This window comes from Osmerus eperlanus, chromosome 5, assembly GCF_963692335.1.
Source record: "Osmerus eperlanus chromosome 5, fOsmEpe2.1, whole genome shotgun sequence".
In the NCBI taxonomy this organism is placed as follows: Eukaryota; Metazoa; Chordata; class Actinopteri; order Osmeriformes; family Osmeridae; genus Osmerus; species Osmerus eperlanus.
This window is the reverse complement of record NC_085022.1, coordinates 18,440,240-18,467,467: the sequence shown is the minus strand read 5'-3', so window position 1 is coordinate 18,467,467 and position 27,228 is coordinate 18,440,240. Positions and strand designations below refer to the sequence as shown.

At 48.9% G+C, this 27,228-nt stretch overlaps 2 protein-coding genes across 40 annotated transcripts in view; both read right to left on the bottom strand.

Annotated features, from left to right (window-relative positions):
* Nucleotides 1–22: 22 nt before the first annotated feature.
* ttc38 (tetratricopeptide repeat domain 38) lies at nt 23–7,012 on the bottom strand. The gene is made up of 13 exons (XM_062462294.1): nt 6,855–7,012; nt 6,022–6,099; nt 5,852–5,933; nt 5,042–5,213; nt 4,521–4,694; nt 3,932–4,007; nt 3,628–3,747; nt 3,368–3,427; nt 3,110–3,148; nt 2,572–2,653; nt 2,308–2,473; nt 1,012–1,171; nt 23–387 (listed from the first exon to the last, which is right to left on the bottom strand). The coding sequence occupies exons 1-13, from the start codon at nt 6,882–6,884 to the stop codon at nt 367–369; spliced, it is 1,260 nt and encodes a 419-aa protein (XP_062318278.1). The 5' UTR covers nt 6,885–7,012; the 3' UTR covers nt 23–366.
* A 166-nt stretch (nt 7,013–7,178) lies between these two features.
* The window catches only part of mical3a (microtubule associated monooxygenase, calponin and LIM domain containing 3a), a 70,956-nt gene continuing 50,906 nt past the window's right edge, over nt 7,179–27,228 (bottom strand). For 18 of the 39 annotated variants that reach the window (XM_062462237.1, XM_062462241.1, XM_062462257.1 and 15 more), the window contains 20 exons: nt 25,600–25,798; nt 25,126–25,400; nt 24,654–24,746; nt 23,794–23,952; nt 23,253–23,315; nt 22,214–22,288; nt 21,927–22,040; nt 21,706–21,788; nt 19,593–21,588; nt 19,320–19,414; nt 19,057–19,194; nt 17,403–17,453; nt 16,373–16,480; nt 15,885–15,978; nt 15,184–15,234; nt 14,455–14,505; nt 11,857–11,922; nt 9,427–9,526; nt 9,238–9,311; nt 7,179–9,136 (listed from right to left, as the gene is read on the bottom strand). In XM_062462237.1, the coding sequence (XP_062318221.1) occupies nt 8,952–9,136; nt 9,238–9,311; nt 9,427–9,526; nt 11,857–11,922; nt 14,455–14,505; nt 15,184–15,234; nt 15,885–15,978; nt 16,373–16,480; nt 17,403–17,453; nt 19,057–19,194; nt 19,320–19,414; nt 19,593–21,588; nt 21,706–21,788; nt 21,927–22,040; nt 22,214–22,288; nt 23,253–23,315; nt 23,794–23,952; nt 24,654–24,746; nt 25,126–25,400; nt 25,600–25,798 (4,070 nt within the window). In that variant the 3' untranslated portion in view covers nt 7,179–8,951. The remainder of the gene's footprint in view (nt 9,137–9,237; nt 9,312–9,426; nt 9,527–11,856; nt 11,923–14,454; nt 14,506–15,183; nt 15,235–15,884; nt 15,979–16,372; nt 16,481–17,402; nt 17,454–19,056; nt 19,195–19,319; nt 19,415–19,592; nt 21,589–21,705; nt 21,789–21,926; nt 22,041–22,213; nt 22,289–23,252; nt 23,316–23,793; nt 23,953–24,653; nt 24,747–25,125; nt 25,401–25,599; nt 25,799–27,228) is intronic. The other 21 variants (XM_062462251.1, XM_062462277.1, XM_062462239.1 and 18 more) reach the window with 20 other exon arrangements.

Genomic DNA, 27,228 nt, shown 5'->3' with positions numbered 1-27,228 from the left:
ACAAGATCTTAGAAATCCTTCAGCAAACCAAGGGACATTTATGGATATGAAAGATTTACATTACAAACAAGAATTGTCTTTAATCTCAAGAACAAAGTGATTGTATGTTTACAACAAACATTTCGAAAGAAATCCCTGTTAACGGATTCTGGCATCAACTGTTAGGTTAGATAAGAGACTTATTCGGAAAAAATCCCACAGCAGCTCTGGAACCTTTCTCCCCAGCACGGAGCTGTGGTGACGAGCCTTAAGCCCCCTGGTTACAGCCTATGACCCACCTCCCTTAGACCCAGCCTTGCTCAGACATGCAGGGCGTGGGCTCTCTGGATAAGGCGGTCAGTGAGTGGGGAGTTAGGTCTGGCTGCGTCACGCTCCACCAGTAAACACCTGTCAGTAAGAAGGAGCACACAGCAAGGTGGGACAGAGGCACAGCGCACTGAACATCCATGACGAGCAACCCTGAGGAGTGCTGTGGGTGCATTTCTGTGTGTGTGTTTACATACACACCAGCATTATCATAGCCTATAGGATGCATGTGTTCTAGAAGACATCCAAGGATCGCACCCAATAATGTGTTCTACAGTGTCCTACAATGTGATGATCACATTTGACAGTAATATGTTCTAGAGAGAGTATCCTACTATATGACAATCACACTTCTGTTCCAGCTGTAATGGGAGCTGATGACCCATGTATACATTATTGAACAGGTGGTGCTTTGTGGCCTACATCCTAGCATTCAGTAGGGCTATCCATATAGGTATAGAGATAATATGACTGGCTTAGTAGATCCTCTCTTCCTCCTCTCTCCTGAAAGCCAGCTAGAATCAATAGAGGATGTATTCAACCTAAAGCCATTTCTCTGAGCGGTGGATTCCATATGATGTGCAACAGAGAATAGAGCAACAGTGAGTTTGTCTGTGTGTCATAGCCACACCGGTGTGCAGGAGTCAGCCTGCTACAAACGATCTACAGCCCCCCTTGTAGGAGCCCCAAACCTGGGTGTCTCACCTGCGCGTCGCTGCCCCCTATCTGCTGGGCGCGGTAGCGCAAGGGCAGCAGCAGGTCCACGGTGCGGCTGAAGTTCCCCTGGTCGTACTCCAGCACAGCCTGGCACATGGGCACACCCAGGCCCCCTGCCAGCTGGTGCTGCCAGTTCTCTTCCGGGGCTCTGGGGAGGAGGAGCCATGAGATCATCCACATTTACATATCTGGGCACGTTTGATCTAGGATTGGGATGCACACAGTACACACACAGACAAGGTGTGCACACAATAGCATCTATAATAGCAATAGTACTCTACCATGACGTTCTGCTCGACAATTGCTGAACACAACCTTCTACTGATGATCTACTAATGTACTCTGCTATCTGATCCAGGGGAATCTCCAGGAGTCACTGTCTTGCAAGATTCAGTTCTAGTTGTTAGGTCTGGTAGGAACCCACAGGTCTACCCTGGCAGTGCTGCCTAGCCTGCTACAGGGTGAGCTAAGCAACATTACCTCATCCAGTGATATGAGAAGCTAAGAGAGCTAAGGAGTACAGTATGTGACAAGCTCTTCCTAACGCATTAAAGAGAGTGCTGGCTTTTGCTATGCATGACCAGCTCTTCCAGCAGAGAGAACGAACAGCGACCATTCTAGGAAATCTAGAGCACAGACAGGCAATATCTCCTCCACACCCAGGGAATTGATTCTTTTTACTCAAACAGCTGTTTCAACCACACCAATGTACTCGCTGTGTTTCCTCTGTTATGTAACACTCCAAGACATGTTAGGATCTAAAAATGTCTCTTCTCAGTGGATTTGTGTCGAAGAACAAGCTGAACGGAGGCTGCCTGTGGTCGGAATGCCAGAACACATTACCCACACCAGCGGTGGGCAGCCTTGGTCTGTCAGTAAGACGAAACTCACTGGTCTGACACATCTCACGTGTGCTCTTCGTCCTCTCCATTGTCTTTCTCGGTCTATCCTGCATCTCTGAGTGCTCCTTCAGTCTCTATCTCTGTCCTGCTCCCACTCCTGTTTCCACTGGTTTATGCCTGTTGGCGTTACGTAAAGGCTGAATGTTTGTTATGCAAGGCAGGAATACTGTGTGTTACGGTGTTGGGTTAGGAGGTCTGGTGTGGTGTTTCAGGATGTGAAGGTCTGTTGGTGTGTCAGGATGTGAAGGTCTGGTGGGGTGTCGGGATGTGAAGGTCTGGTGATGTGTCAGGATGTGAAGGTCTGGTGATGTGTCAGGATGTGAAGGTCTGGTGGGGTGTCGGGATGTGAAGGTCTGGTGATGTGTCAGGATGCGAAGGTCACCTGGCCAGATCCCTGAGGCCCTCCACCAGTCTGTGGGGCGCGTTTGTCTCTTTGGAGCCCAGAGACGCCATGAGGAAGTGGAGGTCGTTGAACAGCAGCACATGGTCATCTGTGTGGGGCAGTATGCGCTGGTGCAACTCCCGCCACCGGTCCTTCACGCATACACCTGACAACAAACAACCGATAATGTATACATGTATGTGTGTGTATGAAGGAGAGTTGGTGGTAGATGAACATTGTGTGTACTGTATATGACTGTCTCACCCTCCATCTCCAGTCTGTAGAGCAGAGAGCAGGCATCCACCGTGTCTAGCATGGCCCCAGAGGCAGAACCTCGCCTGGACACCTGGAGAGGACACACACACACACACACCTGTCTTCTTTAATCTATCATATAGGTTTTAATATACAAAGTGAGACAGAAATGGTTGTGTACTTTTCATCATATTGAATAAAATGGTCGGGCACAGATGATTGTTTACGATGATATGGGATTTTCCCCAGATTTTTTTGACATTTGATTTGTTTGTTTTTTTTACAAAGTAAACTTGGCTATAAAAAGGTAGAAGATCTTGGTTTCTTTTCATAGAAAACACGGCGCTATCGCTGTGTTTATACAGAAACAGATTTAGCTTCCATTTGATCCAGACATAGTGTCCCGTTTACCCTCTGCAGCAACACAAACACCAGATTGCTCTTAGCATTGCTCACTAAGTGATGCTGGAGGTTCTTGGAGAGAGACTCAGGACATGCTGCTGGTAGGACAGAGCCATGTTGACGAGCACTCAGAAAGAACACTAACCTGGCTATCAAATATTCTCAGCGCCGCCTCGTACTCCCCCTGCAGACAGAAAAACAAACAACAAATTAAAACCGGTAAAAAAACAAAAAAAAGCTGGGCTGTTGAAGTCGGGCACATCTTCTGCTATAGATACAAACTCATTTGCTTACTGTAATCAGCTTTACACTCCACAGATCCCGAGGGACATCTTAACTCATACAAAATCACTACCATCTGACAACTGTGCACTTGAATAGAGAAACGTATTAGAATTCTTGCCTTCTCGATATAGTACAGTGCCCAGTGCCAGTAATTGTGACAGGCCAGCATGTCACATACCTGCAAAAGACACACCACAAAGTGAGTAGACAGAGTGGCAAGGTGTTCTAAGAATACGCCGATACACCAACATGTAAAACAATATGTCATACTGATATAGTGGCACTTCACAGAAACACATACTACCATATAAGAAAGTCATAAAAAAAAAACTGCAGTGAGAGAGAAGGAGAAACATCCGGAAAGAGATGAGCAGTGACCTCCCAGTCCTTCTCGGTGCTCTCCATGAACTTGAGGCCCTTGTCCACCTCCGCCTTCATCTCATGGACGTGGGCCACCGAGTGGACGCACCAGGCGTCCTCCGGAGTCATCGCCAGGCCCTGGAAGGGGGGGGGGGGGGGTGACGCAGGGGTAGAGGAGCACATAGGGGAAACGACAGAGGGGAAAGACTGGTGGAATCAAGACAATAAAACCATGACACACAATGCACACATCAAGTGTAAGTGCAATCGGTAAGCAAACGCATAGCACTGACTGGATGGAGGAAGGAGAGGAACATGTCACCTCTTTGGCCATCTTCTCAGCCTGGTCGTAGAAGTGCGTCTCCAGGAGCCCAAAGGAGTACAGTCCTTTAAGGTAGCTGGGGAGAGCAGGCAATGGAAATCAAATACCTGTGGCCTATATAGGGCTAAACCGCAGAGTTGTTTGTGTAGCCTTCACAGCAATAACTATAATGACATTCCAGAAAGACCATTGTATCTGTAAGTGACTCACAGCACAAACATAACAAGGTTTAAGCCAACAACTGAAAACGTGACAAGTTCATTCATTTTTAGGTATAATAATAATCGTATAAGCGTATCGATTTTGTTGGATCTCAAGTCATGGGAAATATAAAAGACTACAAACATAATTTCTTGTTATAAAGGATTTTAGTTTTGTGTAAATCGATAGTGTTATTAGATAAGGCTGTTTCGACAGGTCTCTTAGCTCTGGCTGTCATTACCTGGCGTAATGATCCCACTAAACACAAGCTCATACGGGTAAGAGCTGACAGCTAGGGGAGGCATTGGCCTGGAGCTGGAGCTTAATACACATTGACCTTCCTATCCGCACATATTACAGTTGACCTTTTGTGTATCATTTGTCCCACCTGTACAGGGGCATGTGAGGTTTCCAGTGGGGCAGCACCCTGGCCACAGAGTCTCTCATCTGGGTCTGGGCCCCCAGGTAGAAGAAGCCATCGTGGGCAAACTTGAGGGCCAGCAGGTCAGTTGGATGCTCCACCAGGATCTCCTCCCACACATCACACGCCTTGGGGAAACTCCTAGGAACAGACACAATACAAAATATCTCAACAATGCTATGCCTGCCTAGCAATGAACCACAAAGCAGGGTCTGTTTCTATCAGAAGCATGCGATTGGGTGACAGGCTGAGGCATGGGCATACTGAGCTGCGGGGGGAAACAGATTTAGCATCACAGGAAGTCTTGTCTATCTGGCGGACTTCGTCGTTACGAACGCTTCAGTAGCTCCTTAAGACGGGCTGAGCAAATTGAAAATGACAACTGACATACGATGTGAACAGACAGTGATATAGGAAAAAAACCAGCAACAGACAAACCTGTTCTCCAGAGTGGATACATAGTGTGTGCTTGGTTTCTCCTCTCTCACCCCTTGGAGAAGAGCTCCATGGCCCTGACGTGAAGCCGCTCCCTGGGGGTGACGTCCTGGGAACGGGCCAGCTCCACCGTCCTCCTCACGGCCGCCGCCAGGCCCTCGTCCAGACGGACGGACTTCCCCGTGCCCACCAGCTCCAGCCCCGTGGTGATCACATGACCCATCACTAACGGCAGCAACACAGGAACAGAGCATCCTTGAACCTAATCGTCACTTTGACGGCAACAAACTTATTTATAATACACCTGGTCTCTCTATGTGGCGGGAGTGTGAGGAGTAACGGATCATGGTTATTTTGATAGGATTGGTGAACATTGGAGTCGGGTGCGAGGGAGATGTTTACAAGTTGTGCTATCTAACAGCCTCGCTCTGACATCCATGGTGTGAGATACAGTACAGCTTCCATGACTGGTTCATCTTTACATACAATGGTGAGACTGAGGGAAGAAAAGGAGGGTGATCAGAGGGAGGACATTTCTTAGAAGGCAATCCAATCAGTTCTATTAAGGAGCAGTGTGCAACAAGGCAGACAGATGGTTGATTACATACAATACATCTTGTTGCATTCTGCTGCACCAAGTCCCAGCCAAATGACACCACCTCCTGTTCCTTTATGTTAGGTTTTTTTTGTTGGGGGGGGGGCTGGGAATTAAACTAGCAGGTAGGTTAGACTGGAGTAAACCATCTTGTCAGTGAGCTGGCAGCTTCTTCATCACGTTGGGACTAAACGTGGGTAGATAACTCTCTCCCAGCACATACTCTGCTGTGGTATCTAGCCAGCCGTCTTGTCAGGTTGTTACATACCAAAGTCAGGGTCGGCAGCCATGACAGCAGACATGCAGCCCTCAACTCCTCCCAGAGTCTCATCATTTCGCCATGTCACATACTGCAGACAGGACGAGATTGTAAAGCTTTTATAGTAAAAATAGTATGCACATATTTGATTTGTTTTGCTCTGTGGAGCAAGAGCATACCTGGGTAAGTATGGCATCATACATCTTACATGCCTCATTGCTAGAGGTGGACAATGGGAGACCTTCTGATCTCCAAGCCTGTTAAAGAAACAATCATAAACTATGTTCATTCTTTGGAAGGTGATAGTGTCTGCAACTGATATTGATTTCGTATCGATTTGTTATACACAGGATGATTTGGAGCACGGTCTTTGCTCTCGTGTTCATAAACATGGTTTATATAATGGGCCAACTTTCAGTTTCAAACCTCTGTAACTCATAAAGTGAGACCATGATGTTAAAACGCCTTCCCTTTTGTGGCAATGACACATTGTCAGTAGGAATTCTGTTGTGGGGGACGACACGCCTACAAGGTTTGGTTGGACTTTTGAAAATCCGATGTGTCACGACGGAATCATATCAATAAATAGTTTAGGAACTTGCCAACCAAAGCAAATGTCGTCCAACGGATGGGTTATCTCCCTACAGTGGTGCAGTGCAGTTTTGTGTTTTTATTTTGTAACAGATATGAATTTTTAAAGCTACTTTGTAGCTAGCTAACGTTATGTCACTCGCGCGCACGTAACGTCGCTTGTCTACTGTAGGCTACTTAGCCAGCTAGCTAAAACGCCAGCTTGTCGAATAACATCAACTGTCTACAGCTGATGATTTGAATTCTTACTATATATTTGCATGCAATAATGCTGTGGAAGAGAAACAGTATGCATTATAGTTTGACCAATGTTTGCCCAATAAACGGAGAATAGACACTTCCAACTCTGCGCATGGCTGTTGTAAATCTGAATAGTAAAAGTAGGATGTTATTGTATCAGTTTGCATTCCTTGCATCTTACCTTGCAGTCTCTAAAACTCGATGCAATCATAGTGTTCAACTTTCTTCTGCAGGTTTCTACAATTGGAAATTCCCCGACAGAATGGACTCGAGCACACTTAAACCTCTGTGCAAGGGCCAACTCTGTCAAAGATTAACAGTGCATAGAGAGAAAACACCTACAATTGGAAATTCCCCGACAGAATGGACTCGAGCACACTTAAACCTCTGTGCAAGGGCCAACTCTGGCAAAGATTAACAGTGCATAGAGAGAAAACACGGAGTGGATTTCTCACCGATAATGGGATTGATTGTGATGTGCTGTATTAAGTAATATCACAAGGTGTTTAAGAACGACTGCATTGTTTTATTGCCTTTTCTGCATACATCCAACACTATGTACTTCAGCTACATGAAGCATACAGATCATGTGTCAACATAAGTTTTAAAAATTAGGATTCATTTTCTTTACATATGATACATTTTTGCACACAATGTTAATAAATATCAATAAAAATCTGTCAAACTTATCACACACAATCTAAAACAACAATCCTTAAAACTGTACTGTGTTGGAGCCTATTCACAGCTCAAACACTATTTCTCTCTATGTTTCTCTACTGTGAAACAATTAGAAACCAACCACAGATTTTTGTGTTTGGCAGGAAGGCTAGCAGAGTAAATACCAAACAGATAGACATGCTCTTCTGACAGGGTGCAAGAAGTAGAGCGCCCTCGCCTCTACACATCTACAGACTGCAGTCAGAAGACCTGTAGTAAAAATGATTTAAAAAAATCTAAATTGTACTTCCAGTGGGGAATATTAACTGTAGAAATCTGGATTCCTTGAAGGACCGTGATAAACTCAGAAGATTAGTATTAGAAACTGTAACTGAGAAAGAAAATAAAGGCATCTTGTTCCACAGCAGGATCGCATGCTGTATGTACTGCAGACCTGCAGAGAATGTGAGTGGTTCAGGTTTATCCCTTTGATATTGCAGCATATCCAGACTCTACAATCTGGCAGCACCCCGAGTGATGCATGGTTTACTGACTTCTCATCTTTAAATGAGACTTCAGTGTTTGAATGACACTATCACAATATTAACACCATTACACAGTGGGACACCAAAACTCAAATTCACCAAAAACATTACCTTCTCGGAACTTTGAAAACATTTTAACAGTGCTCTCACATTCCACTATTCTGATAAACTAGAGCTAAGGTGTAGATGTTGACCCTGCAAACGTAAGGTGTTGTGAAAAAGGAAAACTGATTGTAAACTTAGTAAACAAGGATATTAAAGTGAGTGACATCCGAAGAAGAAGCCACACAGTAAACCATCAGAGGGTGTCAGAAGAGTCCATTTGTACATGTAGATTCTAGACTACAAGCGAGCCTGTCAACAGTCAGAGACAGTGTAACAATTTGAAAATCTCCTTGAGTAACGAATCTGCAGTCTAGAGTTTTGACATGCAGTGGTTTTCTGGGTGATTTTCCAACTGGTTACAAACTGGTTCCAACTGGTTTTCAGAGTCCCTTCATCATTGGCTACTTTAAACACGGAAGCCAGTCTGTGATTGAAAAGAAAGACAGGTAAAGCAGACGGTGTCTCTCTCACCATATACAGTCGCCAAGGCAGCAGAGGCAGTGAGGTGAGACACTGAAGAACCCCCCCCCCCCCAACCCCCCCTACCCTCAAGGGCAGTTCTCAGTAGCAGTCAGAACAGCCTCACCCAAGCAAGGATCCGTCTGCTGTGCTGTGCTCCACACGTGTACACACAGAAACATCGGTACACATCAGATACAATTCTGTACATCAGCAGGGCCTAAACCTTCTCTTCCTTTTTCTTCTCTGCATTATCAGGATCCAAATAACAAATACAAAAGACATTCTCCGGAAGCCCTCCAGGTAACGGTGGAGAGGAAGTTCCTGTCCGGGGGGGTTTCTGTCTCTCCCGATCACACGGAGACAATGAGGTGAGCGCACGGACGCGGCGACAGGATCCGCCAGGGACGAGGAACCTCACGTAAACCCTCGCCAGACGACTCCAGTAACAGCCAGGATGGTTTGAGAACGTCACACACAGTCATTAAGTGCTCCCCCCCCCCCTCCCCTCAGGCCCAGTTGAGGTTGAAGCCCTTGGAGAGCATGACGGACTCCAGGTCCCTGTCCTCCTCCTTCTCCCGGAGCCTCTGCTCCTCCAGCAGCGCCACCAGGGAGTCCCTCTGCTCCACCACCTCCAGCATCTCCCCCAGGATACGCTTCTCCTCGGCCAGCTCCACTTCTGACTTCAAGTGGTCTGGGGGGGGGGGGGAGATTGGATGGCGTTACAGAGATGGTGAAAGAGGGAAGAATTGAATGGTTGTGTGTGTGTGTGTGCGCTCGTCTGTCAGGCCTCACCTTCCACTGCCATGCGCTCCCTCAGGTCCTGCTGTAGTCTGCTCTGACGGTCTTCAAGTTCCAGCTCCCGAGCACTAGGTCACACACACACACACGCACACGCACACACACGCACACACACGTTGGTGTGATGAAGCATACCAAATATAAAAATACAGCACACTCAATCAAACTGAGGATTCAACTTACAATATCATAAGCTCTGACTCATAGCGCACTAGAGCGTTCTTCTCCTGGACCAGTTTGAACCACTCCTGCATCAGCTTGGGGTCGTCCTTCTTCCCCATCCCTGGGCGAACGGGGCAGAGAGGGAGGGGTCAGAGAGGCAGGGCGGGGGCTGCAGTGACACACATTCACCGACCATCAACACAGGCAATGACAATGAAAGCCAAGCCAGGATGACGTCTCTGATGGTGAGAGATGGACAGGTGGGCAGAAGGACCAGGTCTTTCTGCTCCAGCATGACCCAGAGGAGATGGCGTGGAGGAGATACTCTGGTCTCAACTTTGACAGATGCACACGAAGGTGAGGAAGCTCACCTGGTGTTACAAAGTTGAGAGTTTGTTTGTGGCCTACTCATTTTGGATGCGTTTCTACCATGGAAGAACACTGTCCATGGCAGTTGCCCCTAACCCTAACACTGTTTCCTATACACAGTGGGCAGTTGTGGGGCGACAGGCAATGTGGGGATTATTAAACCGTATATAAAAGTACAGACTTCCCTCCAAGTGAGATAAACCCGCAGCAGAAACACATGTCAGATCCTATTTCTGCTAAGCGGTTTCGAGACAACAAAAGCAACCTAGACTGTCACTCCCTACATTGCAGGGTCACATGGTAGTGAGATGGATTGGTCAGTCGACCAATAGTAAAGCTGGAATTCTTGTCTACCGTTTCCTCTGAGGGAGGGGCCTCTGCAGCTGCCCGGGCATGCACCAGTGGTGAGGTGGTGGCAGTGGACACGAGTGCGCTCTCACATCTCCTAGAGATCTCCTGCAGCTGAAACGGTTCAGCTATACATCAGTGGTAAATAGAATGTGGACACGGGGCCGACTCGGTGTCCATTGAAGAATAAGGGCGTGTCGATGGTTTACAGCGGTATACGTCAGTATACCCTGGACGACATCACTGTACCACCGTGTCCCAGGCAGCTAGAGGCCAGCCTCTCCCTCTACAGCCTCTGTTTACCAAGCCAGTTCACTGCATGCTTATGGGAGGCCTGTCAGCTAACACAGCCTCTATCCATCATTGGCAGGCGGAGCCAAGCGCTGTCAATGAGCCAGTAGAGGGTCGATCTGAATGCAGCAGGACGTACTTAGCTGGAGGAGGGGAGGCTCTTGCAAAATGAAAAGGAAAAACACCGAACACAGATAAATGGCTTGGTTGTGGTCTGGGGTGGAGCTGGGTTTGGCTGTTTCACAGACAAGGACAGAGAGAGCCACAGCAGAGTTCCTCAGACAAAACCACAAAGAACCCAACAGGGGAGCAATAAAGAACAGGCTAGTTTTGCTAACTCATCCAGCAACTGGCTGTCTCTCGCTTTTTTTTTTTTCTTCTTCTCCTTCTCTCTCCTCTCTCTCAGTCCCGTTCTCAACCACCGCCCACAGATCAACACTCCATGCAGGCAGGAGAGAAGAGTTACAGTTAGCACACACACACACACACACACAATAAAATCCAAACCCAATTAGCCTACCAAATCCCAGTATGCAGAAATACAATGTCTCTCAAGCAGTGTCTCACACACAGCCTATCGGTTTAAAATTATTGATGTCAGTGTACCAATTAAAATCTGTCAAACCACAAACGTATGTTGCTCACATGTATATAAATGTATGTTAGTAACGGTAAACATGCAAACAGCCCGCATGTATGAACACGTATTCTCTAACGCACACACACCCACACCCGCACACACTACACCACAATGCCTCTCATCTCCATTAGTTGAACAGAAATGGAGGGCATGCTGTTGTTTTGACCCACACTTAAGCAGAGTAGTTTTCCCCTTAGCTAGGTGGCTGCATCTTCGTGGCAGGAGACTACCTCAAGGCTGTGCTTGGACTGTGTGTTGGATGGTTAAAAGGGGATTTCAAATGGGCTACCATGTGTGTCTTTATTGCTTTGACAGCTGTCATTTGCTTCGTGTCTTCCGCTTCGGGCAGTTAATCGAAAAAAATTGATGTTAATTTGGTGGTATTTTTTGCTTTCAGTACAGTAAATCCTAGTGAGTCAGTTTAGGAACTAATACTGGATTAACTTTCTTCCAGCAGTCTCACTATTTCTGTAGACTCAAAAAAAGAAGAAAAAAATAACAAAATGCTCCTGGTAAAACTCTTACGCCTATCCAAATAGAGGTAATGTGAGTTCTGTCTGTGCTCCATCTCTGTGTTTGAGAGTGCAGAGGGCTTTCTGCACTGGGGCACGTGGAAAACCTGGACCTCCTGGGGAAATCTACTGAGCCTCATCACCGTCACCCAGGGGAGAGAGAGGGAGGGAGAGGAAACCAAGAGGAGGAGAAGAAAGAGGAGTTCAGGAGATCGGAACCCTGCCCCCTCAGTCCGACTCCCGGGGTGCCGTGGTAACCCAGCTGTGTCCAGGAGGCAGGGTTTACGTTACCTTCGGGAGAGATGCAGGGGCAGAGGGACAGAGGTCTTCGGCGAGGACTCCCCACATGGGACTCAACTTCCACAACACAGGAGGAAGACAAGGGAGGACAGGGAGGAGGGAGAGAGGGAGGTGAGGGTGAAGAGAAGTGAGAGACACAGAGGAAATAATGATGTCGAGGATAAAGTGTGGAGGAAAGTGAAGAAAGGAGGGGAGGAAGGGAGGGAGGGATGAAGAAAGAACAGTGAGGAGAAAATCAAAAAGAGCACTAGGAGAGGGAGGGGGAAACTGAAATCACCTACAGTACAGTGAAGAGAAGGTGGGAGAGATCAGCTGTGAGGGATGAAGGAGGACGAGAGGAGAGTGAAAATACAAAGGGATAGAGAACAGGAGGCGAAATAATCTTCTTCTTTCATCTTTTTTCGTCTCGTTTTTAGAATAAGACCCTGAGCAGAGCTCTCTGTGTGAGCCAGACTAAACTGTGGTGGGAGCTGATCTAGAACCCAACGCATGTTTACAACTCCATGCTAATTGAATTAATTCCAATAAATTGGTTGTATTCCAGCACCAGAGATTTACATATAAAGGGCCAGACTTCTCTCTCAGATGATAATACAATCTTTGAAGATATTTCGGTTCTTTCAGGTAAACAGACCTACTCCACCATTCCTATATGTTGTTGATGTTGTGGGCTGTTTGAAATGCTAATTAGAATTCCCATCCATTCGCGTGAAGAACAGCCACAAGTACATTCTCTGGGAAATTAGGTCACCTTGACTATAGTGGCTCGACACTGGTCTAGATGTGAGACTAGAGAACCCCAGCAGAATCGTGAAAAGGCATGAGACCAGGAAGGCAGCGTCTTTGGTGAAATGGTGCGGTACAGACACAGGACAATGTCCTGAAGATTCTAGGTGACGGATTCTAGGAAAAATAATCATGACAGGGGACTGTCTGGGAAACCTGTCATGTAGAATATGTCTGTAATAAGACAAGCTAGGATTGGAAGCACAGAAACACTGTCTGCCTACACAGCTGCTGTTGACTTGACATCGTGCTGTTCCACATCATAAAGGCCTAAACAAATCTGCCATCAGCAACGGTAGTCTGCGTGGAGTTAATGTGTAATCTTTATTGAAGGAAATTACAACCATACATTGAATGAGTGTAGCCAAGCTACAGTCCAACCAATGGGTGGAGAGCCAGCTAGCCATGTATCCCCATCATTGGCTTCTGGCACCCTCTCTAGGACAAAAAGAGACATAGCCATGCTGGTCATCCAACAGTGTCCCTGGATGAGCGGGAGCACTCTGCTGGCCTGTCCCAACCCAACCCCTAAACCTGACTGGGAGTGATAAGTGAACTGGACAGGTGAAAGCAAAGTTCCAACCAGTCAATCAGGGGGGCAAGCTACAGCTTTTAGCACATTGCCAAGACGTCTAATTCCCTCAGATCTCCATAAGTGCATAGGGGACAGCTAAGGCTTCAGGGTGGTGATGTTAGGACAGAGCCTTCCAGGTTGATGCCATTGTAAGTACTACCACAGCAGCATTAAAGCCAGCCATAAAAGAAACCTAGTTGTTCTCTCTATGTATAATGCAGAAGGCTTAAGGCTTAAGATCATCTGTAGGACTCTTGAAGGAACACATAGTACCTCCACACAACACACAGCCCTAGTTCCAGTATGGGGAACACTATTTCTTTTGTCTCTCCTGATGCATCCATACTCACCTCTTAACATATAGGAACAAGGTTTACTTCAGAGCCTTTGTGGGGCTAAGTCAAGAGTTTTCTGGGGATGTTTTCTTTTATACATAATGATACCAATCCTGATAAATGACATCATCACTAAGGGACAGAAGGTTACCACAGCTCCACGCCATCTCCTGTCCAATGGAGGACGACACCATGACCAAGCATACAGCACCGCAGGACTACGAACATCACAGGACTACAAAAACCACATCACCGTTATCTTGGGTCAGACGCACACTGGGTATCTGCAGACTAATCAGATTCTAGAACAGGAAGGCTAAGCTGGGGGGGGGAGGGGCAAGGTTCAACATCAATGCCTCTGAGAAGCACACACGCAGGGGGGAAGGGAGTGCAACTGAGCAGGTATGGGAGAGTCAGAGAGCCACAGCTGGAACAAGAACACGCTACAGCAACAAGGCACCAAGGAAGGATGGGGGTGCTAGTCAGGGGTCAGGTAAGCAGTTTAGTAGGGGTCAGTCTAGTTTGGTGGCTTGCAGATTTCCAGTGTGTCTATGTGTTTGTTGAACTGACAACGTGCAAGTTATTCTGAGGAAATGAACTCAAACCGTTGAAGAAACCATTTTGTAAGACAGCGAGTGCATGAGGTGATCCTGCCCATGTTCTTTGTGCTGTGCTTGACCTGGAGAGTTTAGAGGGAGAGCTGCAGGTACAGGCCCTCGCATGACAAGGCTGTGAGGGTCTCGAGCTCTGCTCAGCACTAGTATGTGTGTGTGTGTGTGTGGGGGGGGGGGGGGGGGGGGGTCAGGAGAGGTTATGGTGGGAGGAAGGAGAGGGGGTACAGTTGGGTTAGCTAGCTGCTAGTTAGTTAGTTAGCGACAGGTTTGAAATACATACCGCCCAGATGCAAGTCGAGGAATTCACTGTAATTAGACTCTCCCCAATAGTCTACAATGACAGGATGATATTAGAGATTGGAGTTATTAGAAATAGCCCCAATCGGGCTGCACAGCATCTCCAACAACAGGTCATGCATGTGCCTACATACACACACCTAAACACACACACAAAAACACAGCCAACAAACACGTTACAAACACACGTACTCACCACGGTACATATGGGTCAAATACACGAAACACTGCTTGTACTGCTGTACAAGGCGTTCCTCATAATGATAACATTGCTGACAGACTTGCTGTGCGGCTGTTGCTGACTCTGATGTGAATGATGGAGAGTTCAGCAGCAGTCAGTGTGCCACTCGTCTGGCAACCTCTCAAAATAACACACCGCAATGGGGTTAGGTTTGACATGAACCCAGTAACAAACACCTTAACTAATGCTTGGAAGCCAATTTATAGGTGTCTCTTTTTTTGACGTATGGAACAGGGTAGCCTCTTCTAGAAGAGATTAGTAAGACAACCACATCCATTATGAGCTCACAAATCCCAATGTGTTTGATGTGGACGCACTGACATTCCCCAGACAGCATGCAGCTCAGGCCCGGACAGACAGCTACTGAGTGAGAGGCCAGACACGTTCAGATGGAAGACTGGTGCAGTGACGGACGGACGGACAGACGGAAGTCGTGGATGTTACAAGAAGAGCTGCTGTAAGGGCTAATACCTGATCTTCGTTTGTGTCGTTTTGGTAAAGTATAAGTACCTCTATACAAGCCTTTAAAAGAGTAGACCACAGAGAGGTTAAGAGGGGGCATTTTTAAACAGGCAACTGCACAAAGAGATGGGAAGGGAACGGATAAGGCTCTAATTTCAAGAAGATTAAAGAAAGCATTAGAAAAGCACTGGAGTAGAAAAAGAAGAACACTGGCCCTTTCTACGCTGCCGTTCGAAACCATTTACTGGTTATCTCTTTGAATACTAATCTTAAGTTGCAAGACAACATTGAAAGATTCACATGCCTCGTGTTTTACGTCCTAATCTATGTACTGTAGGACCACTTCGACTAAACAATGTGGTGATAACATATACTGCCTTCATGTGCACCCTTCTGACACCCAGACAGTTGATTCATTGTTATGTTCCATGATGACTAGTCATGACTTGAACTTTGAGTAGAGGGTGCAGTGATGTCAATGATTGTCCCTTGTCCAGCACAGACTAGAGGGACTATGCGCTGCGTCACAATACATGGAGGTTTAGACAGCTGCAGACCAGAGTCTGGGGACAAGCAGTCCCATTATGTGACCCGCCTAGGCAAGTAAAGACGATATCCAAACTATTTTCCTGATCCTTACCCCGCCCTGGGCTGGCTTGATGAGCCAATGAGAGCCAATCAGAATGAGAGGGAGTATGAGTGACAGTTACCTGCTTCCCCTCGCAGGGCCTTCTCCACGGCCACGCCCCTCTCCTCCAGCTGCCTCTGTTTCTCCTCCACCTGCTCCAGCTGCCTCTGGATGATCTGAGGAGGACAGGGCCGTCCGTTGGACACACTCGCAGAAGCTCGCGCACACCCAAACTCACACACCCAAACTCGCACACTCGCGCGTACATTTACGCACGCGTGCTCGCACGCCTATCCACCCCTGTCACAGCAAAATTGGAAGCCGATATAAAAGGTCATATCCATATTACCCTGGAAGTTGGTTCGGATTGTTCAACCTTTTATGAGATCTAATTATATCGAATCAAATATTCATGAGACTCAGTGGGTGCCGAGCCAATTACTATTGTCTTGATCTCTGCATGACGTACCGCTCTGATCTTCAAAGTTGCAAATCTGGCCTGAAAAAAAAAAACCTCCATCTCTTTGTATCTGTCAGTATGTCAGCCTGGCGCTCCTACGTGTGGGTTACCTGTGCTCTGTGGAGCCTCTTAAGCTCCTCCTGTTTGGCCTGCCTGCGGGCGGCTTTCTGGACCCTGCGTGTCAGCTTGGCGTTCAGCTCCTCCTCTGTGTACGTCTTCTGGGGTAAGACAACAGACAGGGTAGAGGTCAGGGATCACCTGGTCTGACTCGGGTTAGGGTTGGGACGGGGGAAGGTCTCTCTTTTTTTAATAGCCTGTGACTCTCTCTATGGTGGGTGGGAGGGGAGACGACACCTACAGTCACAGAGCCACTGAATGCGTCGAAAAACCCACAATCTAAAACACCTATGGCAGGGAGAAAATGGGAATCGGGTGAAGGAGAAAGTGATACAATTTTCGATATCAACTGCACCATGATAAGACTACCATTCTCTTCTAGGAACTAGTAGATACAGCATGGAGCTCAATACACCACATCTCAAATCCTAGATATATCAAAACTAAAACATGGAAAGTATGTATGCCCTGTGCATTGCAGATGAGTTTCAAGCCATCTCTGCTTATGAGTTACACGTTAAAAGAAGTTATTCATTGAGCAATCAACATCATAGATCAGTTTCTGAAAAATCTTTGAACAGCAATAAGCTGCAGCAACACAGGGAGAGAGAGGTGCTAGTGTTCAGGAAAGGGAAGTCTGTAACAGGAACGGGAAGTTGGAGTCAGAGATCTCATTCAACAGCAGCACTGGAGAGGGAGAGGAGTGCTGCAGCGACAGGCTGGTTAACACGAGACCGGGTCAGACAAAAGAACAGTCCTGTGACAGTGGCCACAGTGGACAAATCAGTCATGTGACCAGAAAAGTAAAAGGGGTGCAGAACAGGTTGAGCACCCCAGCAGACAGAGGGCGCTGTGATCTGGCTGAGACATGCATCCCGAGAGCCCAGTTAGTGGAACAGCGAGGGCTGGATGTTTTTGTGAGATGTTGGGGACAGGAAAGAAGGGGGGGGGTTAGGGTGGTGGATGGAACGGCACATGCGCAGGGGGATTTGGCCATTAGGGATGGATGTATGTACACACTACCTTCGTGGCGTACGATCTCTTGAACGCCAGTGCGTGAGGGACATAGACAGACTTGGGGAGACAGAACAAAAACAAACAAACAAACAAAAACATGGAGAACAAACAAACACCAAACAAATGGTATGATTAAATGGGTTAAAACTCATGTTAAACCAACCAAAATCAAATCAACACCGTTCAACCAAATTAATGGTCCAAAAAGACAGGCAGTGCTATCCCCCCACACTGACAGATGGCGAAGGTTGTCGTGGTGAAACGTAAACAAACAACAATATTACGAATGATTCATGTCATATTCAAAGTACAAGGCCCACTGAAATACGGGCCCAATGACAATAAAACCTTATGAATGCCATCACTTGAAATACTTTTCTAAACAGATTCATCTGAACTTCTAACCTATCAAAACAGTCTCACCTGAAACAGGTGGGCCTATCTACCAACACGTCTCTAGAAATCTATAAGACGACACCAACTACAGAACACCACAGCTATCCTAGACTACAGAGAACTAGGCTCATACCCTCCCTGTAGAGCAGTCTAGAACCAGACAAGCTTACAGGACAGAACTGGGTCATTGTGTAGGAAATGTGTGGACTGTACTTTCGTGACAAATCTGCTGACATGTACAGTGTAATACAATAATCCTGTATGTTTGATCTTCTCCATTCTAGCTCAGCCACCTTGTCAGAGGACTGGCTGAGTGTGATCCTCTTTAGTCTTCATGTAAAACGGGAGTCAGGTGGCTGAGCGGTTAGAGAATCGGGCAAGTAATCAGAAGGTTGCTGGTTTGATTCCTGGCCGTGTCAAAATGACATTGTGTCCTTGGGCAAGGCACTTCAACCTACTTGCCTCGGGGGGAATGTCCCTGTACTTACTGTGAGTCGCTCTGGATAAGAGCGTCTGCTAAATGACTAAATGTAAATGTAAAACTAGGGAGAAGAAACACCGACAGACTCGGTAAGACTGAAGGAACTGCGAAAGTAAACTGTGAACTGTGAAAGTGAAGTGATGAACAGCTGAAGATAATGAATGCATGCCTCTTGCCATGGGCGACATTCTTAACATTTCCTTCTCTACACACATTAGACAACAGACAACCAAAAACTTCTGATGTTCAACCATTCCAAAACATCTTATTCATAACATGCAAATACAATCATATGAGTGGGACTCATTTTGCAGATCTCATTCTGTGCTTATTTTCGCATTCTTTAATGTGATTTGCAAAGCAATCAAAAAATCAGTGTTGAGATTGCAATATAAATCACATTAAAGAATGTTAAAATATGCAACGTTTTTCAGAAACTGCTCATCTAGTCATAATGTATTTGACTGATGCCTCCTTGTTTTGCTCATACATTCAGGAAAATTCCACTTGTGCTGAACTGTGGAAGTATGGACTGAATTGGAAAACTTGAATTGTATCAAGGTGATTCCTAATATGGAGAACTTATGATGACGCTTCAGGCTGTTCATCTGTTGAATAAACTGCAGTATCTATTAAATGTTCACAATTAATATCAATGTATAAAAAAATATATATAGGTCAATGTGAGTGTGGCAAATCTCATACAAGATAAGGTAGCCCCACTCGATGTTTAATGGTTGAAATTCAAAAGCATTTGTTCCACTGCTCTACCCATCAAAATACCTCCTCCTCGTCTTTCTCTCTGACTCTCTCTCTTCCCCGATCCCTCTCCCTTTCCTTCTCTTTTTCCTTCATTCTCTCCTCCTTTATGGCATCCTTCTGGATGCCTGACACTAGGTCAAAGATATCGGTATGCCGATGCTGAAGAGAAGAAAAAAAAGGTTTAAACACAAACAAACAAAGATCTGGAGCCCTGCGTGGAGATGAGATGGTGCGAGCGACCATGGAGAGAGAGCGGGCAGCTCTGAGGCCTGGAGGAGGCTCACCTCCATCTTGGACTTCTGAGAGGACCTCTCCAACACATCGTCGCAGGACAGGTCGGAGTCCTCAGAGAAACTCAGGTTCCTACGGCAACGCAGATCTGCAGCACACACAAACGGCACCACCCAGCATGTCTTACTTACCGGAGTGATATAGAAACACCTTACAACACAGTATACAACTCCATGGGCATTCAAGTATCATATTGATACATTCAACATGTACTGTAGGAGTACAATGCAGTAGGTGATACCCCAGGCCCCCTTCCTCCCTCTCACCTGAAGACTTCCCAATAGGTGGCGTTCTTTTTTTCCCAGAATCCTGTGTGGTGGAGCTGGAAGGCGTGCTAGGGCAGGACTTGTCCTCCTTCTTCTTCTTGTCCTTCTTGTACCCGGAGAAGACGGCCTTCCACAGAGACTTGTGTTTGGGCGGACTGTCGTCTGTCCCGTGCTTGTCCGAGCCCCTGCTCTCACTCTTGGATTTCTTCTCCTTCTTGTTCTTCCTCGGGGAGAAGAGCGAGCTGCGCTTCTTGCTCTTGCCTCCAGAGGAACAGTCCGAAGAGGCCAGGGAGCTGTCCAGACTCTTGTTGCTGCTGAAGAAGCGCTCGGGGAGAGTCTCGGCTTTCTTCGACTCCAGGGCCTTCACCGCCGACGTCTTGGGAGAGCTCGACAACTTCCTACCCTTCCCGGCGCTCTCGGAAGGCGACACGCTCCACGCCACTTTGGCGGCAGCACCCTTGGCCGCCTCGGACTCCTTCATCCTGTCGAGCTGCTTGGCCATCGCATCCTTCAGCACCTGGCTCTTCACCGACTTCTCCCTGGCCCTCATCCTCTCCTCTGCGATCTCCTTGGCTTCCGGGGAGAACTGGGTGGCCTTCTGGCCTTTGGAGGCCTGGCCGGGGAGCCCGGCGACAGGGATGTTGGGCTTGCCGTTCTCCATGGCCAGGGCTAGGTGGAGCGGAGGCTTGTCTCTGCCGGGCCGGCTGGTGGGCGGGGTGTAGAAGCGATCCTGCGCGGTCGTGTCGGGCGTCCTCTCGTCGTACGTGTCGTCCACGTCGTCGGCGAACGGGATCTCCGCCACACACTCCACAAACGACTTCCGGACCTCCTCCCTCCGCGGCTTGCTCCGCTCCCGCCTCATCACCACTGGAGCCGGGGGGGTGGCTGGGGCCGGACCCCCCCCCGCCTTCCTGGGAGCAGGGGTGGGCGCCGCCACGGGGCTGAGCTGGGTCCTAGGTGCAGGCACGGGGTTGTTGGTCTTGGCCGAGGCCGGCTCCCTCGCGGCGGCCTCGGGCTTGGCGACGGGAAGGGGAGAAGGATGGGTGCCGTTGCTCCAGGACACCTGGTGCTTCTGCTGCCGGACCACGGCGGGGGACTCGTTAGGCGGGGGCGGGGGAGGGCTGGAGGGCGGGGTGAGCATGGTGGAGTCGGAGGTGTTGTAGTTGTCGCTGGTGGCCGTGCGGGACGAGCTGCCGTTGAGGCCGAGGCCCGAACTGCTGCTGAGGTCCCTGCGCTCCGAGCTGTCGGCCCGGGGCTCCACGGGGGAGATGACCTGGCCCTCCAGGGTGATGTTGAGCCTGCGGATGACCGAGCGGCCGGTGGTGAAGGTGGGCTTCAGGTCCTCCGACAGGTCGGGGGACTGGGACTTGGGTGAGGAGTCAGGGGTGGAGAGCTTTGGGCTGGTTCTCTCCGAAGCCCTGCTCCGGTCCAAAGGGGTCAGGCCCAGGCTCTTCCGAATCTCCGCGCTCTTTAGCCAGAACTCCTCAATGATGTCTGCCTTCTTGGACGGAGTCTCGTCTGAGGAGTCCAGGGACTTCTGGGGCTCTGGGGCGGACCAGTCAGAGGGGGGCTTGGTATAAGGGGTGGAAGTTACCGCCGGGACAGGCTGCGTGCGTACGGGGGAGTTGGAAGCGAGGGGGGAGCAGGGCTCCGGGCAGGAGAGGGGCTGGGCACAGATGGGGGACAGGGGGTTACCCGTGAGGGGACAGGAGGAGCGTGAGGGAAGGACGGGAGATTTGACGGGGACCGTCTCCGGCAGGGGGAGGGGCTGGGAGCGTATGGGGGAGCGGACAGGGGATCTGAGGGGGGAGACAGCGGGAGCAGGGGAGGGGGAGGTCACTAGGTTGGGGCTGGCGGATGGGGCGGGAGCCAGGGGACTCCTGGGACTGGCCGCCTGTGCCGTCCTCTCAGACTGGACCTCTTCGGGCCCATTGGGCTCTGGGAAGAAGCGAGGGCCAGGGGATTTGACCGGTGACGGCTGAGCGGTTGGAGACTTCTGGATAACAAGCCAGATTCATGTTTAGCTTCACACAAGATGGCATACACAAACAACAAATACAAGGTTTCACAACAGCATCCCAAAACCAGAGCCCTGCAGCTGGAAGACAATCACCTGTTTATCCAGCTCTGAGAGAGCTCTGACTGGCGTCAGCACCACGTCCCCAACCTCCTTCACTGGACTGACCGTGGATTGTTCTAGAAACAACAAAAACAACCGTTGTCACAGCGGTACAGACATAGAAGAGATTGAGATGTGTATTGCCAGCGTGTGTGTGTAGTGTATTTATGCAACGTGTATACACAGCCTAATCTAATCACGAAGTTTGTAAACACCGATGCTGGAGGGGATCCCACGGCCCTCTGACTTCCTGTCCTCTTCAGTAAGTGCTTCCGAGTTCTCTGATTTGTGCAGACGAGCCTCGGCCTCCGCGTCTGATGGAATTTCCTCTGAAAGATCAACACAAACACACCATATCAACACACTAACTCAGCTGACTGGCTGGGGGGGGCTTGGGCTCACCATCACAGCACTACCAGCTACTCTGGGAGAAAATGCCGGACTAATGAGGGCCAAACAGACGTTAGAGGATGTCACTGTCATTGTCTCCACTCTGACTCACCCTGGTCCATCTCTGTGCCGGGCTCCAGGTCAGGGCTGTCTGCTTCAGCATCTGGGTCATCGTCATTGCATGGCTCTGGGGTCACACGGAACAGGAAGTTAGTTAGACTGGGCCTGACCTAGTAAGGAGTTTACCACAGAAGAACATGAAAACTTGACCCTGACTGGCTGATATGAACACCCTGAAAATCTGGCTGTAGGCTAAACAAGGACGAGAAATGTGAAGAAAACTTGTTCGCATAAATATCCTCAAACTAGATTTGAAGACCGGAATCAGATCAAAGAAGATGAAAGAGTAATACTACAGTCTACATGTTTTCCTCTGGGGGGAAATCACACCAGAGACTCACACTTGGAAACTCAGAAGTACAAATCAGAAACATGTTCATCTAGAAAAAGGTTAGGCACAAAAGGCATTAGTGATTAAACACATGCACTGCTCCATTCCTGTTAATGGAGGCTCAAACAGAGCGGAAACACAACCAAAAGGTAATCCAGGCATCTGTTAGGTGACGGAGGTTACTGGACAAGCAGAGAGCCCTGGTCCTTGAGACCCAGCACGCTCGCAGAGACGCACCAGGTTCACGGTTCTGATCGTGTGGGAGTCCACCCCAATCTCAGAGGCATGCAGCTGTTACTCTAGAACCTTCCAGGGGAATGACAGGCCCTCATTGAAGTCGCCCCTAGACGTCTAAACTGGCTTTCTCCAGGTTGTGATCGGTTTGATGGAGTGACGGTCCATCGTAACAGGTGACTGGTTGTTGTTTGTTAGCATTAGTGTTGTGTGGCGGGCCACCTACAACAGGCAGGGTGAGAAGGGCCCTCTGATAGCTGAGGGAGCCATGGCGGTCCAAGGCGCCATTATCCAAGAGAGACACGTGTGTCGCGCTCTCTCTTGTGACACGGCAACAGCATGCAAGTTTCGGAGTGCGCTTGTCAGAAAGGCTTTTCAGTCATGCTGTGTAGACGGCCCATGGGCAGGCCAGCGGAGTGTGTGAGCTAGGTAGCGAGGAGCGTGTGAAACCCTGACTCGGAGCTACCTCCAGACATGGACTCCAACCAGACTCTGACTGCCTCGTGTCGGGCTGAGGAGCGGGCGGGGGCTACGATCAGGCGACGGGACAGAACACAAAACAAAAAGGAAATGGGCGAGAGGAGATGGTTTGGACACGGACACAGACACGTTAACTCAAGGACACAAGGAAATTAAAACAACCAAACATAAAGGAGAACCAGGCACGTTCAACAGAATAAAACATCAACAAAGGGATGGAGAGACTACGGGGTTGTGACACCTGACCTCTGTCAGCCAGTCACAGCCCAGCAGTCCCAGGCAGACAGGGCTGGCATTCAGGCTTGATGCAAACATCACAACAACAGCAGCAGGACAAGTCAATCCACAGATCATTACAAACAGGAGCTTGGTTAGTGTGGGAGAAGGTAAGGCTGGTCCTCCAGTCCCAGACACATACAGCAGCCTCCACGCTGTAGAGACACCCGAGGTCCCCCACCCTGTGCCCCACAGCCAGGGGGCCAGCCCTGCCAGGGTTCCCCAGGAATCAGCTCCTCTGGCTGGGTTACCTGTGGAGGAGTGGCGGGTGAGCCCAGAGGGCTGCGAGGCTGAGGCTGGGGGATGACCCTCTGTGTTCCCTTCAGGCTGTAGGGGAGTGGGACTCAGGTCTGCCTGGAGCCCCAGAGGGTCCACAGGCTGCAGGATCTGCTGGAGCTGCAGGTTCCTGGCTGAAAGGGGCGGGGGAGGGGAGGGGGGAGGGGGGGGCATGGTTGATAATAGTTGGAGATGTGTTAAGGTGTGATTTGTTTGTGTGAAGAGGAGAAGGGAGAAGGCAAAAGAAGGAGAGGAATATGAAAAGAAGGAGAAGGGAGAGGATGAGGACAGGATGAACATCCAGGTGTGTGTGGGGGGGGGACACAGGACAGGAATAACAGGAGAGAGAAAGAAGAGAAGAAGCAGAAAGATGATTAAAGACCAGCAGTGTTTTAGATCGCCGCGGATGGAGGACGAAGGCTGCATGCTCTAGGAACAAAATATTAAATTAGATGTTTATGTTTTACACAAAGAAACTCATACTTAAAAGGTTGCAATATTACAACTGACTTCAACGTCAATTTCTATGCATTACACACAGCAACACATGTTATTATTTATATTCTGCTGATTAGTAGACAAGCATTACATTTGGGATAAAAGTAAAAAATGTTAAGGGTCGGAGTGAAACAAAGTACAAACGCCAACTGCCCCTGTTGATAATCGGAATAAAAAACGTTACATCTCAAACTAAATACAACCAAACACAAATGTGCCCACCAAAAAAAACTCCCATCGGATGAAAAGAAGCCAACACAAACCAGGGTATTAATAAGACGTTCCGTCACACCAGGTTAGATGTCACTGTGCAAACATCCCCAGGCAGAGCTGCTACCTTTAAAAGTACCCGTGTCCTCTTCATCGACGAGGTGCTTCTCCAACCACAGACCTGACTGAAGCTCGTGCTCCCAGGGGCAATACTCACCCTCTACCAGCAGGGGGAGACACAGCCCCAACAATACCCAACACAGGTGAGCAGGTGGGCAGACACATGGTGTGAGAGAGGAGGAGATTATGAGAGACACAGAAGATGGGGAGACGAACGACTGAACAAAGACAGTGCCAGGGGCCAGGGTAAGATTACAGATCAGGTCAACACTGTCCCTGGCTTGAAACTGAGCTGAAGACAGGATGAGGGGCTGACGTGAGGAGGCGAGGAAGACACAGGCGAGGGGGAACAAACGGAGGTCGTTTGGGCATCTCGCTGAGTGACACCTGACTAGGATGAACCTTGATAAAACACCAACACCCACCTCAGCACACACGCCCATCAAGAAGACCTTCAAAACATCTTAAAACTTATTTACCATCGCTTGAGTCTTCCTCCTCTTCCTCCTCTTCCTCATCCTCCTCCTCCTCTTCATATTCCTCCTCCTCCTCCTGCTCCTCCTCCTCCCTGGCAGTGCCAGCGAGCGCCCGCTCGTGGCTCCCGGCTTCTGGGTCGCTGTCTGTCCGCAGCTGGGCATGGAGCTCCACTGCCTCCTTCCAGGGCACGCCCCCCAGATCAGAGGGGCTGGGCTCCTCCTCCCCCGGCTCGTCCTGGTCCTCATCCTCATCCTCCATGTCAGACTCGGAGCTACTGCTGCAGCAGACGCAGGGGAACAGAGGGTTAGCGTCTTCGTAGCGGAAAGCTAGGATTCCAGGTGACGGATATCTACAGCTTCAAAACGGGCGTTTCCCACACGGTTCCACCTGAGGCTCGGAAAGGAGTTCCGAACGAGTTCTCTTATCATCCCCACCACGGTCTCCCTCCGGGCCCCCTCTCCTCCCGCCCCCCTCACCTGGAGCCCAGCAGGTCGGCGTCCGTGGCCTTGTCCAGGACGCTGCTCAGGTTGTGCTCGGCCAGCGTCTCCTCGGGCACCTCCTCCAGCTCCTCCTCCCTCTGCTGGGACGTGCGGTAGTTCTCCAGCTCGATGCGCTCCGGCGTGCCGCGCAGACGCTTGGCCAGGCTGGGCTCCTGCAGCCCGTTCACCTCTGCTCCTGGGGGCGAGGGAGAGGGGGGGGGGGCAGGGGCAGAGCAGGGTGGAGGGATGGGGGGGGGGGATACATACAGGAAAACTGAGTATGAGAGTCAGAAGGGACGTTTCTGCGTCAGATGAGGCGGGAGGTGTCGTGGAAGTTTTTGGGAGAATCAATCGTTTAAGCTGAAGTCGGGTGAAGTACAGAGTTAATGCCCAAAATTTCTTTCACAGAGGATGCCTCAGCAGTACAGGAGCCCTGCAGGGCTTCAAACCAAACCACACCACCCGGGTCCTTCCAAACACCATATTAAGAGAGTGCTCTGTATCTCTAAACATCCCAAACTCCTAGAAAATCCTTATGAGGACTGATTCACTCAATTTGAACTTGAACAGTGGCCATGTGTGATGTGGGCCAATTGTGGCAGAACTGTTTCATGTTCAGGAGGAAAGTCCACCACATCCTGCAGGCATGGTCGTTCATGTGAACAAAGTGGTGAAAGAACTTGGATTGAGAAGCCAAATAGACTCTGGCTTTATAAAAGAAACAATCTTTGTGCCAAGCGAGGGAACAGACTGCCCTTCAGTCTGACAGCCTTTGAACACACTTTAATGAACTTCCTTCCCAAGAGACACGCTTCCATACAGTACCTGCAGATGACACCACCCACTGTACATCATGAACATCAACACTGCACACTGGACACTCCTGGCTTCACATTTATTTTCATGTTTCATCCATGTCCATTTTTCTTCTCAAGTTTGGCTCTGATCAGACAAATGCTCCATGAACATGTCAAGACTGGCCAGCCTTTCCATCAGTGTCGTTCATATTGTAATTTGCCTTAGTAATTATATAACTATAAGTGAGTTAATTTCTTAATATGAATAATCATATTGCACATTAGTCACTTTCCAATTATCAATTTATTGCAGGTTCTTACAGCGAATCACAAATTATTAGCAGGTTATCTATACGTTTTAATAACTATTTTGGTATTTGTATTTATATAATCACATAATAATAATAGGCAACAGGGTTATGGTTGGTACCTTGCCTTTTTCCCACCTAGGAAGCAACTTTCAATCCAGATGGACTCACAGACTCCGAGTCTGGATTAAACCTAATCTTAGTTGATAACAAATTGTTAAACTTAACTTAAACCATCAGGTCTGTATGTTGCTAGGCTAATACTGAGCTGACGTCAATCTAAGCGAGCGTTTTGGCTGTGAGAGACAATGTGCTGGTGGCGATGAACCCATGCAGCTGCCACCAAGGCATAGTGAGGTGAGGAGAGCCAGTGAGGAGAGCCAGTGAGGAGAGCCAGTGAGGAGAGCCAGTGAGGGCGTGGCGTCACACTGAGGCTGACCGAGGTCTGCTTGTGCCAGGGGATGAGAGGGAACCCAGGAGGGGGGGGCATGGAGGCAGCTGGTGAAGCGAAGTGAATGTCT